This window comes from Falco peregrinus, chromosome 2, assembly GCF_023634155.1.
Source record: "Falco peregrinus isolate bFalPer1 chromosome 2, bFalPer1.pri, whole genome shotgun sequence".
Taxonomy (NCBI): domain Eukaryota; kingdom Metazoa; phylum Chordata; class Aves; order Falconiformes; family Falconidae; genus Falco; species Falco peregrinus.
This window is the reverse complement of record NC_073722.1, coordinates 110,214,916-110,236,679: the sequence shown is the minus strand read 5'-3', so window position 1 is coordinate 110,236,679 and position 21,764 is coordinate 110,214,916. Positions and strand designations below refer to the sequence as shown.

At 47.7% G+C, this 21,764-nt stretch overlaps 1 protein-coding gene across 9 annotated transcripts in view; it reads left to right on the top strand.

The window, feature by feature from the left end:
- The window catches only part of BCAS3 (BCAS3 microtubule associated cell migration factor), a 370,182-nt gene that overhangs the window by 343,704 nt on the left and 4,714 nt on the right, over positions 1–21,764 (top strand). For 2 of the 9 annotated variants that reach the window (XM_055797240.1, XM_055797241.1), the window contains 2 exons: positions 2,851–3,018; positions 9,806–9,871. In XM_055797240.1, the coding sequence (XP_055653215.1) occupies positions 2,851–3,018; positions 9,806–9,871 (234 nt within the window). Of the gene's footprint in view, positions 1–2,850; positions 3,066–9,805; positions 9,872–11,450; positions 11,509–21,764 lie in introns of those variants that run through there. The other 7 variants (XM_055797244.1, XM_055797245.1, XM_055797243.1 and 4 more) reach the window with 6 other exon arrangements.

Genomic DNA, 21,764 nt, shown 5'->3' with positions numbered 1-21,764 from the left:
GGTGTAAAGATACCCAGGACTTCATTCTGTCTTGAAAAGAGTTATTTTACTTTGATACGCGCGCTGTCTGCTGATGCAATGGCAAGAAGAACAGGAAGGTCCATGACAGTCAGTCTTGTTTTTCCTGAAGCAGTTTTGATTTACATCAGAGAGGGACAGAGCAGGGACTTTCTGGTAGGAAGGGACCTGCCTGTTCAAGCAAGGTCCCATTTTCTACCCCCACACCCCCAGTAACCTTGGTCACACATCTGCGCATTCAGCTGTGCGTGGAACCCCTTTTATCAATGTGTATATTGAAATAAGGAGGGATTTGTGGATTCCACAGCAGCGCGGAGCAGATGATGGTGTGCAGACCTCCTCTGCCCCCGCCGCCTGTTACTCACCCGCGGGGTACAGCGGTGGCCGGTGAATCATAGCGGGATGCCTGGACGTGGATGGAATTGCCAGATGTGTGCTCCTGACACGGAGGAGGAGTGAAAAGGGAGGAAAGATAAAACTAGAGCTTCACCAGCCTTACGGTTTTTTACAAGAAAACTTTCCGTGCAGTTAATCCCTCTAACCTGCATTTGCATTAACACTTGCCACCTCACACATTGCTGCTAAGAAGTTCTGGCAGCTCTTGGCCCTGATTGCAGAGGTAACGCTGCACTTGTCTCCTTTGCTCTCACTCAAGTATCTCAGGAGCCAGAGCCCGGCACTCCACAAAGTTTCTGCCTGTACACATATGCAGGCATCTTGGCAGAGCTTCAAAAGCCATTTGCCTTATTATTCATATGTCTGCTTATAGGAGCAGAAATGCTCCCATTTCTCACTTTCAGAATAAGGGCAGGCACTAGTAAAAAAGAGATTTCTCATCTCTGGCACAACCCTGCAAACCTGTGGGAGCTCATCATCTCCCCGCTGCCACCCTGGGGCTTTGGGATGCAGATTTCAAAGCCCCCCTCCCCGATAGCTCTCCAGGTACGGGAAGAGCCCTGTCAAACCCAACTAAGATTGGTGGGGTCTTGGAGCATGTGCAGAGTGGGGATCTCAGGGTTGCACACAACCACAGAAGGATGACTTGAAAAAAGAAGCTTCGTAAAAAGACAATTTTTGCTTTTCCTCCTGCAGTTAGGATAGCTGGCAATGTGGAAGTGTTGCAGGGACTTAAACATTGTCAAAATTACTTTGCCTCCTTGCTGCATTTTCTCAAACAAGCTTCAAGAACCCTTGCTTTAAAACAAATTGGTAGACTGGAGTAACCTTACACATCCAAAGACCCATTAGAAGTTGAAATATTTGGTCGTTCCTCCTCTCAGTTTAAACTGGGATTCATCCAGAGTTCAAGTGCATGTATCACATAAGAGCCACGGTCCCATTTTGTAGAGGTCCATTTTAGTGTTGATGGTTTTCTAGTGCCAGGAATCTACTCTGCAGCCAGGCAAAGAGATAAATCAAAGTTGTGCGCGCTGATGAAATTCAGGAGCCAGAAGTCACCATTGCAGCCCATATAAATCCCTGAATGCCAGCCCCGGTGCTTTAGTCCATGCCATTAGAGTTCAAAATTATCTGCCCCTCTTTGCTGATGTATGGATTAACCGGCTGCCCGAGTGTTTACTAACGGTTATCACCCGGTACTTTGGACGTTATCAGAGGAAGGGACGCCTGCCGCGGGGCTTGGTCTCTCACCCTTTCTATTACCACCTGTCAGTGGCAGGGAGTGTGCTGTGAAGCTGTACAGTCACAGACTACAAGTGTAGATAGTTTCTGACGGCTGATCAAAGGGGAAAACCAAAAGCCTGATAACAAGGACGTGTTTCATGTACTTTTAACTCTGAGAAACGTTGGCATTTGCATTTTTTCCCCTCGGTAGGCTGGCAGAAACCAGGCACAATAAACGCTGCGTATTCAGTTACCTAATAGTTGAATAAATGGTATGTGCTTGAAGCAACAAAGCATAACTGTAATCTTGTTCCAAGTGGGAATGATTTAAGTAAGCCTTTGCAGAAGACTTGCTGTATAATAAAGTAGAATAATTTTAATTTGTACTTTGAAGTGATCTTGAATTCAGAATCTAATCTCTGCATTCAGCACACCACCATACCCTGCTGTGAATGAGGTAATAACTGCAAGTTAAGGAATTATTTTAAGTATCTTTTGTAGGTACGTGCACTCCATCACAAAAGCTAGCGTCTTCAGTGAGACACTGGTGATGAAAGGGTCTCTGTTCACTCACGTTTGACCTAACATTTCACAGTGCAGGAACGGAGAAAACCCACAGATACCCCGGGCTGAAGGAAGGGCACGCTTTTTTCCTCCAGGAGACATGCATCAAACACACGGCTGAAAGCAAGCCGTCCTTTCCTCGCCGGGCTGCTGCACTGTTGCACTGCCCTGCCGAAGAGAAGGGATTTTAGCTGAAGTTTGTGCCCACTAGCAAAGTCAAAACGGTTTGACTGTTTCCATCATCCGAGATGAGAAGGGGGAAGGCGGGTGCCCAACAGCAGCCTGGTGAAAGATCAACTTCAAAAGTAATTTCTAGTTTGTGTACTTAGTAACATACACACAGCTTTTTAATGTTACACGTCATTTTACGTCAGCATCATTACGCTGCTTTCCTGACTCTCACTACTGTGAGAGCAGAATCGAGTCTGTATTTTTAATTTAACCTTTTTGTTTACAACCACTTGGTCAAAGTTGTTCAGTACTCAGGGCTCTGCTGTTAACACCAACATTTTAACTAATGTGCCACAATTAGCTCTTCAGAAACTCCAAAGGCAAGGGCTTCTCTCTTTCCAGTGCAATAAACAACACGTATGGAAGTGGTTTGGTCCCAGAGTCTCCCAAACATCTCCCGTTTGTTTGTTGAAGGTGCCTTCGACCGGAGCGTGACCTTGCTGGAGGTGTGTGGGAGCTGGCCCGAGAACTTCGGTCTCCGCCACATGTCTTCCATGGAGCACACTGAAGAGGGCCTTCGGGAGCGCCTGGCCGATGCGATGTGCGAATCTCCCAGCAGGGACATAGTGGGATCAGGAACAGGTACAAAGAAGAGGTGTGATCAGAGATCACGTACATCTCACCCAATGGTGATTTTTATTTTTTTTTTTTAAGTTTTGCTTTTCCTTTTCTCTGTACGCTCCCTCTCTGATTAATTAACTTTTACTGGGATCTTGGTTAGTGTAAGAGAAGTCATTTATAAAAAGAAATTAGTAGTAGACCACATAAACACAGCCTGAAAAGCGTAAAGTAACTTGAAGAAAAATACTGGTGCTTGAAGCTTCCTTATCATACAGCTGTGATGAGGGCTCTCCTCCCTCCCCTGCCAGCTGGGGGGAATCTGAGCCTCTGTGCAGACTGCTGCCCTTGCCCACCCTGCTCCAAACAATGTCATAATCACACACATCCTCATTTTGTGTCCTGAATAGAGCCACTGCAAAGCGCTGGTTCTGTAATCCAAATTAATCCATCTTCATCAGTGTCCATTATATTGATAAATTACATCATCTGTTTAAGTAAATGGAACGGCACGTCCGAGATTATGCTGCTCAGAAGGGCCCAGTGGCAGGAGATGCTCAGAAATGCTAAAGTGCAGTTATTGCGGTTTTATTGTCTCCATTAATTTTGACTTGTTTTAAAAAATGTCCTCTAGTGAAAGGACTAGGCCCATCTTTGATCCGTGCACCTTTTGTGTTGTGACCAGCAGCTAATAGCAATGGTGGCTTCTAACATCAGCTGCCAGCTCGCTTGTCACTCTTCTGGCAGCTTGCCTGGGAATGGAAAAGAGGGCAACCTCTAGCAGAAATTTATGGGAACGCCAACCCATGGACATTACAGGAAAGCTGTGTGGAGCAGAAGCTGTCTCTTCCTTCTGCTGTCACCTTCATGTATTGCCCAGAGCCTTGTGCTGCTCCGAGCTCTCCCTGCTCCCGCGGAAGGCTCAGGGGCTCTCCCGTCAGGGCTTGGCCATCTTTGCAGGTGGGTGGCTATTGAGCACGTAGCCCACGGCAGGTCACCAAACCACTGCTGCCTCCCACAGCCAGGAGGATGATGCAAAGAAGCAGGATTGAAGCCCTGGTACCAGTACAGACAGCAGTAGCCAAGGTGCTGAGTGGTGCAGAAGCACCTTCGTAGCCCACCTTGTCACCTTTCAAACTGTCTTCCCTCTGATTTCCATCTTGAAAAAGGTGGAGGCAAGGGATTGTTTAAGATTTGGTATTAACAGAAACACTTAAGTATGGGTCTCAGTTACAGATCTGGGGCAAATTCTCGCCAGCTTGTTGCCTCGGATGTGGCACTTAACGTGTCTGTGACCCCAGTGCTCCGTCACGGCAGCGAGGGTAGAGCTGCCTCAGACTGCTGGTGTGGAGTTCCATCAGCTCAGGGCTGGGAAGGTGGAAAAACAGGCTGTGAGAATAGGCAAAGGCACGTATTTCATCACTGATTGACCCATACTGTGATCAGCCTGAACTTTGGGATGGTATCCGCTTCCGATAAGGGTTCAGCTCCCCTCAGGCTGTGTACATTAGGGGAAAGGTGAGGGGGATACTTCCCCTGAAAGCTGGAGCCATCTGGACATGCCAAATTAAGGTGACTGCCTGCCCCAGAGACTTGATGTTATGTTATATTGTAAACCGAGAGCTTTGCCATAGACAGAGGTCTGTGTTTTCCTTCCATTTTCACCAAACCCAGCTGATAGCAGTGAGTGCCAGCGTCTCTGGCATAAGATCAGGCTCACAGTGCTGCAGGTGTAAAGACAGAAAGGAACTGTTTATAGAGATGCCATCACTGAGCTAAAATTAATCCGAAGAGATTTCTCCCTGCTTTTACTCTAGACACATAAATCTTCATAACGAGCATAAGATAGATGCCATCTCAAAGCAGCAAATGTAAGCAGCAATAGCGAGTAACATGAGCACTGACCCAACTCACCCCATCCCACCACCCTCCTCTTGCTGTTGTTACGCTCTGTGTTTTCCTGCCTCTCGTGGGATTCTCTCTGCCACTAACACACTTGATTCTCGGGATTTGGGCACATGGTGACTCAGTGCAGCAGAGCGGACCTAGCGATAAGGCTGTGAACTCCCATGCCCTTGCTGCTTCCAGCCCCCAGCGGCTCCTGAGCTGTTCTCAGCAGATGGCCAGAAGTTCTCTCCTGCTCGGATGATACCTGGAGAAGTGCACTTGCCTGGGGAGGCGGCTATGCAGCACGCGTGGCTGCACGGGCTGTGGAGCACGGGAAAGTGCTGGCATCTGTCTGCTGGTTAATTAATGGGGAAAGATGAGTTTGGAGGTACATTACCCTTGCTACAAAGAAGCAGTGTCTCTGTTGGCTCATAACAAGTAGGATAGTTTTTACTTCCCCCAGAACCACTTAGATCTTAACAAACCTAGGCTGAACCGAATTATCTTTGGAAAACATTCACTTTTCTTCCTTGGATTCTCTGCTGCCCGCTCACCTCAATGAAACGATAGCAAAGAGTTCAGCAGAGGCCACCGTAAATTTGCTTGTTGGTAGTTGATTTATATGTTGGTAGTGGTTCCAAAGACAGTATTTATATTTCTGCATTGGATCCAAAATTATGGAAGTTGTAAACCTCCCTTTAATAATCCTAAAATGACTTCTTTAAAATTATGCATGCCTTAATGTTATGCATGCTTTTAACCCCTGCCTGTGCTCCTTGGGTCCTCTTCAGTCCTTAAATAGATTTTGCAGAGATGTAATGAAACTTGCAAAGGCTTATTTGAACTGAAACCATGAATTAATGACAGTTTCTCATTCTGAATACGAAGATACATGCCTGTGCAGTGCTTGGGTCTGCTGCGTGGGCAAAGACAAAATGGGCAGTAGGGTGGACAGTGAGACTCTATCAAGTGCTCAGCTGGTCCTGACATGCACTTAATGGCAAGAGATAAATAGATTCTTTTAATGCCTTAACTGTTAGGACATAGCTGACACGTAGATTTATATAGTAATCAGGGCTGATACGCTGCAGCAGCGTGGGGGAAACACATGCTGGTACAGAGACCGCTTTGGGGAATAGATACTCGCCCTGTCTGTCTGTCCTACCTGTCCCCTTGCACTGCGGAGCAGGGCTGGCAACGCCTCGCTGGTTCAGTGGTCCTGGCTACTGGCAGAGGCAGAAATGACCCAAAGATGGGTTACATGGGAAACATCGAACTGGGGGATGCTAAAAACATGAGGAATAATCTGGCGTTTGCAAGGAAGGGGAGTTAGATGGCCTGATGGGTCTTTTCCACCTCTGACTCCAGCTAGTTGCCAAGGGGCTGTCAGACAGCGGATGGGAGAAGAACCAGGTCTGGAAAATGACCCCCCAAAAATCTACTTTCCTTGTGACCTAAATGATAACTCCAGTCATCCAGCTAGTTGACTTGATTGGGAAACCAGCTTTTCTCCTTGTTATCCAATTATCCAGGCGACCCGTGTCTATCTCAAGTGGAGGCTGCTGTACATAAGCTGTCAGCCTAGATACACATTTCATTCCAAAGAAGTCGTAAATTGGCAAAGATGCAAAAAGATGTTTTTGCTGTTTCAGTTTCTGTCAAGCTCTCACTGAAAAAAAAAAAATAGGGTCTACTCACAAAATGTTAGTGGTCAGTGACCTCTTTTGCTTGCACAGCTTTGCTTTCAAGCAGCTACAGTATTTACATTTGCAGTGTAGTTTCTGAGTATGTGCTGGAGCTTCCTATTGCATGCTCGAAAAAAATACGACAGTATTGTGATTTATGAAACTGTGCTTCCAGGAGACAAATATCCCTGACAATATTCCACACAAACTGGACATGCAGAAACTGCCAGCCCAGGCTGGAAATCTTCCCCTCCAGAAGTACTGTAATCAGTAAATCCTCTGATTTATGTATTCCTTCAACAAGTACATTTCTTATGTTTTCAAATGCCTTTTGGTCATTTCTAGGGATAATATTGAAAATTAGCCTACAATAGGGGTCCAAGCCTTTACAGTCTACTTTCTGAAATACATCCTTGGAAGACTATTTCTGTGGCTGTCCCCATGCCATGGGAGTTAAGGATGCTGAAGCCCAGGAGACAGCTTCCCCTTGTGTTCTCAGCTCGTTCGCTCTGGGCTGAGGATGGCATCCACAGCTGTGATGCTGATGTGGGTATAGATTCTTCCTACAGCAGTCTAGCATGTTCCGTGTACATCCCAGGGACACACGTTTGCTAGTCAGGTTGACTTAAGATGTAGGCTGGCCTGAAAAAAAAACAGTGGGTCAGTCGGTCCCAGGCAGGGGACACTAACCCCAGGACAGCAGCAGTGAGCGTGGAATGGAGTGGCTCTGCCTCTGGAGCACCAGGGGGGAAGATACTCTCAATCTTGCGGAGTTTGTCCCATCTTCTCCTCCCTCCTTTGACCTGGGTGAAGGGTTTAGCTGGATGTTAAGTCTAGGCACATCTTCAGGCTTGACTTCCATGTGATTACCAAATCAAAGCCCATCCTCTACATTTTCTCGGGTGTATTACTGTAAAGCACATAGCACAGTGACAGAAGGGTAGATTTATTCTTTGGGAGACACAACAGACAGGTTTCCAAGGGAGACTTGTCAATATATAAAATAAATAAGTATTTATCACTGCTCAGGTTATTTTGTCAGGATAGGCAACACTACAAACTTTAGTGATAAATGTGCAGCTGCCACCATCAGACCCCTGGTTTTTTGTGCCGCTGGGGTCAGGGCAGCTGTGGAGGTGCAGGATGGGGCTTATTGTGTGTGCAGTGTGCGATCCCAGTCCGTGCCTGGCTGCTGCGTCCTCAGTTGCAATCTGTTGGGCTGCCTGAATGTTGTACTTATATTCACATCTAATTTATTTTGACAAAGCATACCCAAATCCACATTGCTGCAGCATTTTACAAGTGGTGGAACTGTTCTGTGGACACACTAGAGCAGAACTGCTTTTTGTGGGCATGTATCCTTTGCTTTTTTTAATTCATCGTGAAATTTAGAACCGTACAATGGCTTGGTTTACACTGCAGTTTGTGGAGCAAAATGACGTTTTTCTCTATCTAGCCTGTCTGAGGAATACATATGAACTTGCAGTGGGAGCCTGTATTAAAAACTGCAGAGCACCCCCCAAATTTGGCATCTCAGAACCAGCACTGTAGGTCTGAACAGGGAAAGGTGCGAGTATGGCACCATCAGGGTCAATACTAACCCACAAGATTTGAAGAATTTAAAAACAAGGTGTTTAAAGCCCATTAAAAAGTTTCAGTTTAAAAAAAAAATTAAAAAGTAAAAAAGGCTCGTTTTCTTCCAAAACTCCAAGTCTGTCAACTCCCGCCCATGGAAAGGTGCAGCAGTGAGGTGCAAACGCCGCACCGCACCCTGTGCCTGCCCATTGGAAGAAACTATCTGGATTCCTTCCAAATTTCATGAACAAATTCATAATGCGATGAAGAAAGCTCATATGTTGAAGCAAACTCTTTAACCTGATTAATGGGATGTAAGTAAGTGGAGCTAATTAGACGTGCTGTTAGGGAATAGCCTTTGCAAAACCCGGGATCAGTGCTCAGGGCGGTTGGGATCCTGGTCCCCAGCCAAAGCCATGTGGTTACACCAGCCTGAGCCTCTCTGGGGTCTTGACACCTTCGAGCTTCGCAGGGGGATGTTTTTGAAATCTTTATGTGAAATTTGTGGTTTGGAGAGATGAAGGCACACACTTTTGGGCGTGCCTGGCTGCATGGGGAGCATGCTCTGCCGCCGGAGGGAGGAGAGGGAACCGCTGCCCCCTGATCCCCTGCAAGGAGCATCCTTCCTGGGTTTCTTCAAAAAGAGAAAATGCCTGTGGTCACAAACTGTGTTCAGAGATGAGCAGCCACCTGGACGTAGATGTACCTGTACCTTTAGTGTCAGGAGCAGGATTACCCTTGTATAGAGTCAGAGCTTCAATGGGTACCTTGCCATCCCTCCCTTTCTTCTTACTTTCTTTTCTTTCCTTGCTCTTCCTTTTAATTTTTACAAAACAATTTTTCCCTTCCCTCTCCTCAGTTGGTCATAATCCCAACTTGGATATAGGAACACAGGAACACAGACCAATTGATTTTCCCTCTGAAGAGCATTTCTGCAAAGAGATTTCTGCATAGGTTCAATGCAAAATCAGCTTGGGCAGCAAACACACTGGTGTATCAGATAACGTTGATGCTAAAAGCAGCCTTTGAACTTTCAGAATATTCATCCTGGGGTCAGAGATTAAATTACCCCCTCAAAGAAGTCTTAAGAGCTCAATACAGTTCTTCCGACAAAAGATTTATTCGGATGAGCCTCGTTTAAAAGAAATGAAAATTCAGGGCTCCTTAGGAGCCACCATTTTTGAACTGCAGGGTAAGAAGAGCAGCATTTGCATTGCACACATTTTAACACCGTTTTCTTTGTTATTTCTCACGTGCAACACACAACGACAGCGCTATGGCGCTTCATGCTCTCCTGCCCCGTCCCCAGCCCTGCCAGGGCCAGCAAGAGCACCTGTCACTTCCCAACCATTTCCCAGCTTGCCACCAGCCCCGGGAATTTTTAGGGGAATTTCTTCCAGGTCGGACGGTAAGGGGGTGAGGGGGTGGCTGCTGATACACAGACATGCCTGGTGTGGCTTTAGGTGGCTGTGTTTGTGGAGGAAGCCCACTGCTGGTTCCAAAGGGAGCGCAGGGACCGCCAGGCGGTTCTGCCTTTCTGCCATTTGATAACAAGTTGATAACTGTGTTTGCTTACTATCAGGTGTGGTGTGGGGAGATTCCTTTTCTTTTTCTTACCATTAAATCAAGGCGGTTTTTTAAGAAATATTTTATTTTTGATACAGACACAGCCAGTGAAGTAGCAGTAAAAAACATCACCGCAAAGAGGCACATGGCTTTGAAATGTTTTGGTATGTAACATAACTGTGTTGTTATCAGGTCTTAACTTTTGCACAAAGACTATTTCTCCTTGTTCTAAAAGCAAACCGTCTGTCAGCTTTGAAAGGATTATGTACATAACGTGGCCATAGGGGAACAAAACAAAAAATATCTAAGTGTCTCAAATAATTTCACAAATAACATTGTTCTATCTCCCTCCTTAAACGAACAAGAGTTTCTTTGATATTTTTTTTTAAGTCAAATTTAGGATTCTGCTGTTCAGAGCAGAGAGGTCACAAGGCCCTAATGTATTTAGCATTGACTGCCCTCTCTTGTAGTGCGTCTATTAGTCAGTAATTTGATTTGTACCTATTCATTTGCAGTCCCTGCAGGAGCTCTGAGCTGGCCCCAAGTATAATTGGTGCTGTCTCTATTTTTACATCATTAGATTAGCCCCGACTCCTGGCCACTTGTTGTCTGCGCTTGTCTGTCCATTTATACAACCTAATGTAACACAAAATTCATTACTGATCACATTACTTTCAACTCTGAAGCCAGCTTTGTGATAAACATTTTGTTAACCCTTTCTTGCCAGCATACAGACCTGGGGAATAAATGCACTTTCCCTTTGCAGAAAAATCAATATCATAATAAAACAAAGTGCAGTCACATTTCTAGATTTGTCATTCCTCCTGGAGAAAGAAATAAGGAGAAACATATATGAGATGACTAAATGATGTCTGCATCCAGGCATCTCACGCTGCTGTATACGAAATGAGCTCAGCAGTGTCCTTTCTACTGGAATATAAAGAAGTGACACAAGATAGGGCCAGCACTCTATTTAAAACTTAATTCCTTACTCATTGTTCTCCAAGTGTTTTAGCTCTTCTGTGCAGGCTGTAATTGGGTTATGACATTATTGGAACTGGACATTTTTCTTCCAGTGCTTTGTCTCAAAGTAGTTAACAGAGAAACAATTCCCTTTCTCCTTAGAGATTTGTTATTGCATTGGGTTTTGTTTTGGTTTGCTTTGGTTTGTGGTTTTTCCTCCTAATGATTAAGCAAATTAATTTTCCTACTGCAATACCCCAGTATTTCACAGGAAAATGTAAAGCTGTGTTCTGTCTAGCTTGGCTTTGCTCACATTGGATTGTTTCGCTGAGTACCTCCTAAAGCCTTAAGCTTTTTGCATCACTGAGGCTTCTGCTATTGATTTCAAGGGGAACAAGAGGAAAGCCACGGTAGGTATTCATTTAGGCCTGATTCTGTAAAGGGCTGAGCACCCATGCAGCTGTGTTTGCAGCATCATGCCCACGAGGTGATGCTTGCTATTCGAAGAAATTTATTTTGATGCATGCAAAAGCTGTTGATTTTTAACAGTTTGCTTAATTAATTTTGTGTTTGTACAGCTTCGCTTGGAAATCTGTTATTTTGAGTTTTCTAAATATTTAGAAACATTTCTCAGTGTTTATTAAATCTTCCCTTTAGAAGTCCGAGTGCTGAAGCCTGCCCCACACCGAGCGGTCCCACACTGAGCAGGGTGCAGGAGACTAGGAGACTACAGGATTTTTCCATCTCTAGTTTCTATAATTACCTTGTTATTCCTTTCAGGAGTCTTTGCATGGTATTCTTATGTAGGATACGACTTACAGCAAGCGTATCTCTCTTCGTAAGTATAAGAGCCCCCGTCTCCCAGCATTTGAATCAGGACTGGTATTTTTACAGCTGTTTCGTGAGCGAAAACTTGTTGCAGCTGCTGAGGTGGTGGCAGAATAAAGAAAAGACAGTTCCTCTTACTGCTGCCCAGCCCAGCAGCCCCAGAGAGCCTTTCGGTATTTTGCTGGTTTTTACAGGAGCGATGGTAGGGGTGTGCGGCGGTGCCTGGCGCTTGCTCCTAACGCCGGGATTGGCTGGGGCAGGCACGAGTGCCCCTCGGCTCTGCTGCTCCAGCTTTGCCACCTGAGCCCCGGGGACACCAGCACGCCCTGAAATCCCTGGACAGCCTTCCATGCCTGCTGCGACCCTGACGTTAAGGACGAGCCGCAGCTGGGGTCGCAGCGCAGGGCATGCTGCGGGCTGGGGAGCTGGTGGTGTGTGGCCAACGTGCCACCCCCCGCTGCCATCCCCCCGTCCCGCTGTCGGCACTGCCAGGCTGAGGCTGCTCCCCGTTCAGCTTGCTGCGGAGCTCCTGCACATCTTGCGTTAACTCTGGGAGAAGTTTGAGCCTGTCTTTCTCTGAGAACAGTGCGAGGCCAGTTTGCCGGCTCCCCTTCTGTGCCCATGCAGAGCATGAACGTCCCGCTGGTGCCAGGGGCATCAGCTGTCCCCTGGCTGGTGGGAGGGTGACGGCCCGAGTCCTTGCAGAGCTCTCACAAACTGTGCATTGCCCTCACCCGGGGAGATGGGAGAGGAGGCTGTAGGATGGAAACCCATTTATGCAATAAATAGTTAAGCAGTCGAACTGTAAAATGGACGCTTCTTATTAGAGAGAGACGATGAAGTATGAGTCACCAAACGGCAAAATACGCATTAACGCAGCAAAACCCCAGCAATAAATGGAAGGTCAAAAGCTAAAACAATTAAAATGTTCCAGCGTGAGCCAGCCCCCTGGCCCTGCAGCTTTCAGTCCTCGCAGCTGCAGAGGCCCCTGTGCCACCGCGAGCTCTGCTCCTCGCACTTCGACATCGGGAGGCACAAAGGGGCTCCCAAAGTGCCACCTGCGCCCACCCCAGGGCCCTTCTCCCACCGCTTCGGGCACCGTATCACTGCCTATCGTCGTGCTGCCGTCTGCAGCCCTGCCATCACCTCTCATCACCCCTGCACGTTTCTCTAACAGAATATCAGACAAATAGTAACCTGATTTTTCTGATAATCTAGCCTTGCTATCCACGGTGGAGCCAGAGAGCATCAGGGCTTGGGGCTGTATCCGTGCCGAACAGCAATGCCATGAGCTCTCTGATGCTTGTGGGTGCCTAGCGGGGATGGTCAGGCAGAAAGCGGGGTAGAAGAGAAAAACAAAACCCAACGGGGATTTTGGCTGGGGAAGGATCTCCCTGATCGATGGGGAGGGAGACTCCCGGGAGCATGTCCGTGGGACCGGAGCTGGTGGCTGCCCCCGGCAGGAGCGGTGGTGTAGCCGGGTCCCTGGCAATGCTGGGAATGGTTAGTTCTGTGTGAGGTATATATCGTAATTTCTGGTATGAAAAGATTAGCTTTCCTTCCATTCCTAGCCTGCTGTCTCCCCACCATGGATAATATATAAAACAGTAGACTTTTATTCATTAACATTTATGGGAAAATGTTAATATTAAACTGTAAGTGAAAAGCCCTATCTTATTGAATTCTTCTGCTGTGTTATTGGGAGCCTAATTACATTTTGCATTTAAATAAAAACCAGATGACGTTCAGGACGGTCAGGCAAGCATTCTGTAAGTGAGAATTTATCTTGCGATCTGGGTAAACAATGTCTCATCATTTAACAGTTATTATAAATAATGGGTTTTTAAGCACTTTGCTGGGAGTTCATATTGGCTCCACACGGGTTGCACTAAGGGAGAGAGAATTTCAGTGACATCTTCCAGGCATCCGGTGAGGAGGAATCATATCCTGAGCTCACTTCTCAAGCTGCAGCAGTTTTCATCCTCCTTTGTTTATTATTGCTCAATATGCTGTGCACAATTGGCTGACAAAAAAAAAACCCTAAGAGGAAGAAAAATGATAAATTGGTTGGAAGCATTTTGCAAATGGAGAAACCATCCAGGCTGCTGCCCCGGCAGGGATGGAGGGTGTTCAGGACCCCTGCAGAGGCTCATGCAAGTGGGTGAAAGCTTCAGAGGCCTATTTTCTGTAAAAATGGTGCTGTGTAACAGTTGTGTGTTCACAGAGAATGAAAACGATGTCGAGGCAAAACGTAAAGACAGAGGGGTAATACACCGGCTGCTTTTTTCTTTGTTTCTTCTGGTGCCCTCTTAAATTACATCACTGGCAATTAGATGCTTGGTATTGCATGAGCCTATTTAGAAAAAGAGTAAAACTTCTCCAAAATGGAAATAGCTTTCTCCCCGTTTCTGTTGTTTGTATTCTGCATTTCGTTCCTGTCGCTTCAGACACGGTGGCAGTGCTTTTGTTGCTGGCTGGCTTTTAGGCTTCGCTCCGTGTTCCTCCGGCGTTAGCAAGAGCCTCTGAGATCTCTCCAAGGCATTTCCCATCACAGGCAGGGAGCAGCTTCCCCGCAGGCTGTCCCGCATCCCAGGAAGGAATTAGTTTCTATGCAGACAGAAATAGGTGGGAAGGGGATGAATTTTTTTAAGCAACCATTTGCTGTTGTGAAAAGATACAGCATTTGGGAGTGCCCGAGACTGGCTGGTGGCGTGTCAGCTCCTGACGCACCAGGAAGCCACCCACCCTGTAAAATGGCTGTTCCAGGACGTAAACTATTTGTTGGCTTGTTCTATGCAAGGCATTTTATCCCGTTTTCCAAGAAGACCCCCACAGCTAAAATACCATCTTTTTTTAATTTATTTATTTTTGGTGTTTATTTGTTATTTCCTTGGTCAGCAGCTTTCCCAGTATCTCCCCAACACATGAACTCTGTGTTTACATCAAAAGCCGATGGCGTTGTGAAATTCAAAGGGTCAGTATCACTTCTCCAAGTATTCCCAAAGATGTTTTTCTGGGAAGGCCGTGGCAGGAAGGTGCCGGCAGGGTCGGCAGCCCAGACCTGGCCATCCCCTCCATTGTAGACCGGTGGCACGGCATGGGAACAAGGGGCTGTGAGCAGCTGCGGATGGTGAGCACATGCGGAGCCTGGTCGAGGGGAGCAGGACGGGCAGGGTGGCAGTTCCCTAGCAGGCACTGGCAGCCCCATGCCGGGGGGTCCAGCAGCGGTGCCAGGTGCTGTGCCGCGGGAGGATGCTCAGGTGTGCTGCTGTGCTGGTTTTCTCCTAAGCAGGCACCGCGTGCCCGTGGACAGCATCTCCCATCTACTCCCATGCGCCACACCGAGGAGCTGTTCCCGCTGGGCACACCATTGCTGAGGCCGTGTTGCCAGGTGGAAATAACACTTGGAGGCGTTCATCAAAAGACAGGTTAACCTAGCAGCCCCCCTCCCCCTCCTGTAGCTGTGGGTAGGTGAATTGCGCAGGGGCAGATCCCTAACCTGCAGTCTGCGTGTGCTCTTTTGCCTTCCCTCAGGGTTACTTTTATCCGCACACTTTAAAAAAAAAAAAACTTTAGATTATATCATGTCAAGATTGCGTTGTGTTTTCAGTTTTATCTTTTGGAAGCGCGGCTGGTCACCCATCAAAATGCAAGTGAAAAGTCTGCAAAAGCGCACAACGTGAAGAGCAGGTAGTTATATTAACTTCGCTGCCAGATGCCCAAGTGCGAGGCAGAATCCGCACAGCTTGAGATGATTTAAATTGCCTTTTATGTGGACTGTGGCCAGAGGAATGCCTTGGTTTCCCATTAGGTCTTTTAGATTTCACACGAGAGTTCTCCTCCGCCACGCACTCGTCCATAGGCTGCAGCTCATTCACACGTTTGACGGTGTTTGTAAGAGTGTCGCTAAGGAGGCAAAGTCCATTGGAGGTGGTTCTGGGAGCAGGTTTTAAAATACGACTTCTAAAAAGTGAAAACATCAAATGTACTTTTTTCAGCTGCCTTCTGGTTTCATGAGAACAAACGCTTCGGATGTCAGTTGTCAAGGCTCTTTCATATTTATTTCTAGCATCAGAATTTGGAGCTATATAAATAAGACAGAGTGTATTAAGAGCCTCAAGCAAGCCTGCAAGAGAGCAAGCTCACAAGGTTGGCCCGTTGGTTTTCCAGGCTTGGTTAATACTTACTCTAGGTGGAGATGTGATTTTAAGAGGACAACTACGAGCTTGGAGTGCTTCGTAAAATCTGTGTTTAGAAGATTGTTCTGCTTGAAGCAGCAATGCCAACATAATCTTTAAAATAATTGACCATATAGACCACATAAGTTGTGTTTGCAACTAGGATTATTTGGATGGGTTTGGAGTTTCTCAGCGACACTACAACTAGCACCAGGAAGCGAAGGGGAAGGAGGAGACCTCTGCTCCTCAGATCTCCACCTGAGCTCTTCCGACTCGAGAGCCTTGAATCGTTTAGATGAGCAGACAGGGCTCGGTCTGCGGTGACATCATTTTGTGAGCTTCAGCGAAACTCTGCTGATTTGGAGCAGCTGAGCATCTGCTCCCCCCAAACTTTTAACTTTTCCTTTGAATGAAACCCAAATTCCAGTCCGGTTTAGCTTCCTCCTCGGCATCAATCTGCAGCGGGGAGACAGCCCAGAGCCTCCCAGTAGCTTTCCTTGCTGGCCGGAAAGGCCACTTCGTGTCAGAAGTAGTGGAAGTTGTGCCAGAATTATTTTGCTTTGTAATATTATACTTTGAAAATGAACTTGGCAGTAGGTTTGTGTCGGCAGCACGCAGCGCACACGTGCGGGATGCGCCCGGGCACGCCCGGAGCGCAGGAGGTGACCTCGGGGTGCCTGGTCCTCCTCGCCGGGGGCATCGAGGAGCCTCCACCACAGAGGTGGTAGCGCAGGAGGGGGGAAAAATAAATGGGTCTTAGACATGAAAGAAACTGCTGGAGTTTGGAGGGTCAGGCATGTCAGAAATCGCCATTCAGCGTATTGGCGAGGGGCTGCCCAGACCCTGAGGTAGTCACCGGGTTTGCGGTTTTGACCTTCAGGGAGTGTTTCCTTACACAGCTCTTTTGCTGGGGCTGTTGGGCCGAGCCTGGCAGCGGAGGAGGGACCCCCAGCATGCCCAGTCATCACACTGCTGCACGGGGGCTTTGCTGCAGCCACCTTTGAGAAGGACCCCCCGCCCCAAGATCTTGAGTGGCTCCAGCTCTGGTGGGATGCCCTGCTTAGATCCATGCGCTGGGTCCGAACCTGCTCTGGATAGAAGTGTGGTGGTCTTAGGAGTAGGAGCGTCGCCTCCAGAACTTCTGAGTGAGATCCAGAGAGTCTGGAGGCTGCAGGACATGGAGCTGGTAGGTGTTGTGAACACACAGATTACACTGAATTTGTGTTTTCCTTTGTGGAGTCGGAGGCTGACGGAGAGGTCACTGCTGAGCAATCTGAGGCACTCCCATAACCCTGGGAATAAGAGACCAAACCCAGGAATTTTAATACAGTGCTTTCTCTGCAAAGGCTTTTGCTCTGATATATGCAGATGTGCTGCTTCGTAACTGAAGATACAGGATAATACTGCCTAAATATGTTAAAAAAATGCATATACACACTGGCTTGCACAGGAAAGCATGTATTACATATAAGGTACATTGTAGGAAATTACAGTAGCAACATAGCGCAGCTTTCAGGATCGGGTTGGAGAGAATTCCTTTAATCCCAAGCAAATGTATCTGCATATTCATTTTAAAATCTTTTCTGGAAATCTTGCACAAGGAGTCGTAGGTTTGCATGGTGTGGATGGACTACAGAAATTGTTTTCTATAAGCATTTGACTGTTCTAGCTTTTGAAATTTCACATACTGACTAAAATCGGCAACTCATCCTTCTGAAGTGCCATTTATAAACATCCTAAACCTCTTTACAAAAATATACAGCTCTAGGAAACTTGAGATTATTTTTTAAAAGCACTGCAGTCATTGTGAAAGTGCCTATCGCGAAGAATATTCTCCCTCTGAATGCTAGCCCTTTATCTAGTGCACTTTTAACCTTCCATAAAACACTCAGAGTCAAGCCTGGCAAGATGCCAAGGTCTTGGGTCTCCTACTCCATGGGCTCCATACGTGTGGAGGTTTTGGGGTTCTCTTTTTAAAGGAAAAAACAAGCTGCTTGCCTTTGGTTTTTTTTCTTGGTAGACAAAATTCTGTGGAAGTTGATGCATGCAAATGTTTTGTCCGTGTCTCAACGAGCTCTTCGTGCCTGAAGTAAACCCAGACGTTTATGGAAGTTCAGATGTCCTCCCCGTTTTGTGAGTGTTAGTTGGTCGGCGTCGCCACATTGAAATAAGATGCAAGAAGTGAAATTTGTGGTCTCGGAGGGGCTCTGACATTCAGAAAGCTCAGTCTTCATTCCCCCGATTATCTCCTGCCTCCTGTACCTCCTCCTCTCCTGGCTAGATCCTGCCACCTTTTTTCCAACATGCCAGGTCTCATCTCCAAGTGCACTGTCGTGGCAAACTCTGTGGATTCAGCATTAGAGCTCTTGTAAGAGAGTTTGACAGTAACTACTCTTTTACATTGGCCACTGAATTCTGGTGTCAGAGAAGTCATTCAGGCAGCGTTTGGTACTCTCTTTTTACTTTGCAATTTAATGCAGGTGCTTCTGTGGAGTCTCAGCATCTTTCAGGTTGCAGCAGGATGAAACGACTTCAGTAGGGGAATTGATTTTCAATGTTCAAATGCCGTAGCAACCGTTACGTTTGCTCTTTTGAATGGAGTTTAAAATCTGTCTTCTCAGATTGATGGGTTAAAAAAAAAAAGGGGGGGGGGGGAGAGAGACATTTCTTAGGAGCAGGTTTGTCACGGCTGCCCAAAGCACGGCAGGGATCGGTCCCTGCAGCTGCCTGCGCTGGCTGCCGGAGTGCGGGGTGAGCTGGCACAGGTTAATGGCTTCGGCAGGGGCAGGGCGTGAGGCTTGGGGCAGAGAGCAGCTTTAATTGACTTTTAAACATTATAGTAACATATAAAGCTGGGAACCACCTTTCTGTCTGCGCTCCCTTTGGAAAGGAGCAATGTAAAAAATACACTTGCCAGAAATTAGGTTTCAGCCATCTCAAATGAAAAGGAGCTTGGAAAAAAAATAAGAGCTTTAATGAGTACTTGGGGCTTGCGTTTCACTGCAGTTTGATACAAACGATTTTCGCTTATCCGAGTACCCCAGCGCTCGGGTTCCCCTGGGGGTGTGGTGCCCCCCTCTGCCCTCGCCGCCAGCAGGTCCATGGGGGCTGCGGCCGCCAGCGGGGCTGGAGCCAGCGCCGCAGGTCCTCGCCTCCCGGGGTGGAGAGATGGGGTATAATTAGAGCTTCCTCGTTAGCATAATTGCATTTCAAAAAAAAAAGGGTGGGAGGATAGTCAAGAACAACCTACAGCTGCAGCAGCAGCAATGCCATTTCCGAGCTTGGGTGTCGGGGTGGTGTTTCATGACCCGTCAGTGGCTTTTGAGCCCTTTTCTGCCTTGGGCTGCACCATCCGTGCTCCAGGCAGCAGCACCAGCTCCTGTGGGGGCCGCTTCGGATGTTCGTAGTTCATGTTCGTGCAGAAATAGAGCCAGAAGCGTCCAGCTGAGTTTGGGACATTGTCTATAAACACTGAGAGACGGAGAGCTTACGTGTACAAGTGCGTGTCAGCGTACAGGGGAGCGGAGGCTGCGCGTCGGGGCCGGTGTGAGCTCCTCTGGGGAAACATGTCCCGCTCCCCTCAGTAAAATAAAAATGTTTTAACTAATCCATTCACTGGGGAGCACTGTGTAAATTACAAACAGTTTAAGAGATCCTCAAGACTTCCATTGTATTAATACAAATTGCCTTTTAGTGTTTGCTCTGTATAGGATCCTTTTGAATGAGAATCCAGATGGCAGAAGCTACGTAATTATTATTCATTACAGTTAATAAGTAACACTCGGAAGCCCCAGTCAGTTCTGCAGGTCCCTTGTGATAGGCATTGGGCAAATGTAAGTTCAAAAACCGGCCTTAGTGCAGAATATTTTAGGACTTCGGTTAAGGACAAGCAGGTGTGAAGGGCCCTTGGTCCGGGCGCGCCAGGCAGGCTGTCGTTCCGTCTCACCTCTCCTCCCAACGAAGGGAATTATCTTCTGAGTTTAAAATTAGGCTCTCTTTTTGGCCTTTTAGCTGTCTTCCAGAAAACTGCCAGTGGCCGGGGAAGGTGGCCTCGGTAAGCAGCACCGTTCCTCTTCCCCGCTGCGGCAAGACGCCCCTCTCGCCTCCTGGATTTGGGGAGGGGGCGAGGACGTTCCCGTGCTCATGAGCCTGAAAAGTTCCCCAAAACAATTGCCGTGAATGACAGAAATGAAATCGAGGAGATTCAAGCCCTGCTGGCCATTACCCCACTTCCTGCATTCCTACTTGTTAATTGTCTAATTCCTAACGAGTCGTCAGGCGTCTGATGGACTTTCTGATGTGTGCTCACTCTGACGCTTCCTTCCCTCCCCTCCCTGGCCTCATCCCTCACCAGAGACCTTGTTCCTTTAAAAATGCCATCCTTAAAAATCAGAAATACTCAGCCCAGCAAAAGGAAAAGGGAACTTGACATTAGTTGAGCTTGAAAGGCTTGGTGCTGTGAAAAGTGACTGACGTGTGAAAAGAGGCTACAATTAGTTCTTTCCCCGAGCACTCTCCCATTCAGTCCAGGGTCACTCCTTCAGCGAGCTGCGGCTTTGAGGGTAATGTGTTGTGACAGTTTGAGATGATGAAGAATAATTCTTGTATTCAGAGTTGCTGCCGCTTCCCCGCTGCCCTGACACATCAGGCTGCTGTCATTGTATCATTTATCCTGGCTGCGGCTCCGCCGGGCTGTGCGGGAGCCCGGGCAGCCCTCGGTAGGTAGGAGGAAAGGGTCAGCTCTTCCAGCAAATGATTTTGGAGGATATTTTGAAACTGTGCTTAACAGGGGAAAGCAAACTGAGAGAAAGGAAAAACCATTAGAAGAAATAATGCACTGGAGATGAGATTTTTGAGTAGACATAAAGGAGATACCACGGCTTCAAGTGGACCACTACAGAGCGAGCACAAATAAGAAAGGCAGCATAATTTATGAGTGTTCCGGGCAAAAGAGGGCTATATGGATTTTCTTCAGGCATTGAATTAATGCGCCCTATAAAATGGTTTCACATTTAAGCTTGGCAGGGCTTTGTACCTTTCTGGATTTGATGGGGTCCTTTGACAGTTCCTAGAGCTTTCTGGAACTGAGGTTGCAGCCACCTCACTGGACAGGGGACAGCACCGCTCCCCCCGACCTGCGGACCTGTCCCCAGAGCAGCTCCTCATCCTCCTCCTCTTCCTCCTCCTGTCTCCACCTTGCCAGCCAGCTGGTGGAGAGCAGTCTGGTTTGGGCAACAGAGCAAGGGATGGGAGCGCCAGGCTGCAGCGTGGTGGGATGGGATATTAGCAGAGGGAACTGTTTTGTGGGAAGTTTTGTTTTCAGTTTCTCTGCAGCAGCCTGCGCCCCGCAGGAAGGCTGCGCCAGTGCCAGCCTGTGGGCACAGACCCCCGGACGTAACGCCGAGCAGAGAGCCGCCAGCACTCGCTGTAGCGCCCCGTAGCTCTCCAGGCACCACCGGTGTTCCCGCAGCCACTGAGCGTGCTGGGTGCTGCAGGGCCGTGCCGGGGGACAGCAGCTCCCCAGCAGGCTGGGGACCCCGTCCGGCTGCTGGCCGTGCCACCTTCACTCCCTGCTCTCGGCAGCTGCTCCTCCCCATGCCGGCAGCCACGAGGATTTTTACTGCTGCTGCCTTCACCGCAGCGGAAAGCACGTGTGCCCTGAAAATCCCGGTTATTCTGGGACCCCGGGTGATGCCAGCGGTGCCCATTACTGTTACCGTCAAAAGCGCAGGCAGGGCTGTTCCCAGCTCCCCTGAAGTGATTTTCTCCTCATGGCTTCAGCAGATGTTCCTGCTCCTTTGCCTTTTTTCCCCGTCATTTTTTTTGTTTTGTTTTTAGGGCAGTCAGGACTTTGCGAGTCGTTTCCTCCAGGGACATGGGCAGGTTTTAGTATTTACGTTTCCAGTATTAGCATTTATTTGTATTTGTGTTTGTTTTTCACGGGCTTTTGAAAGCCTCAGGGAGCCATTTATGGGGCCAAAATAATGCAAGTGCTGGTCTTCTCACAGTATTTCATTTCCTTGATGGTGGAAATGCTACGAGAAGAGCAGGTCTCATGTTATTTTGACCCCATAAATAGCTCCCAGAG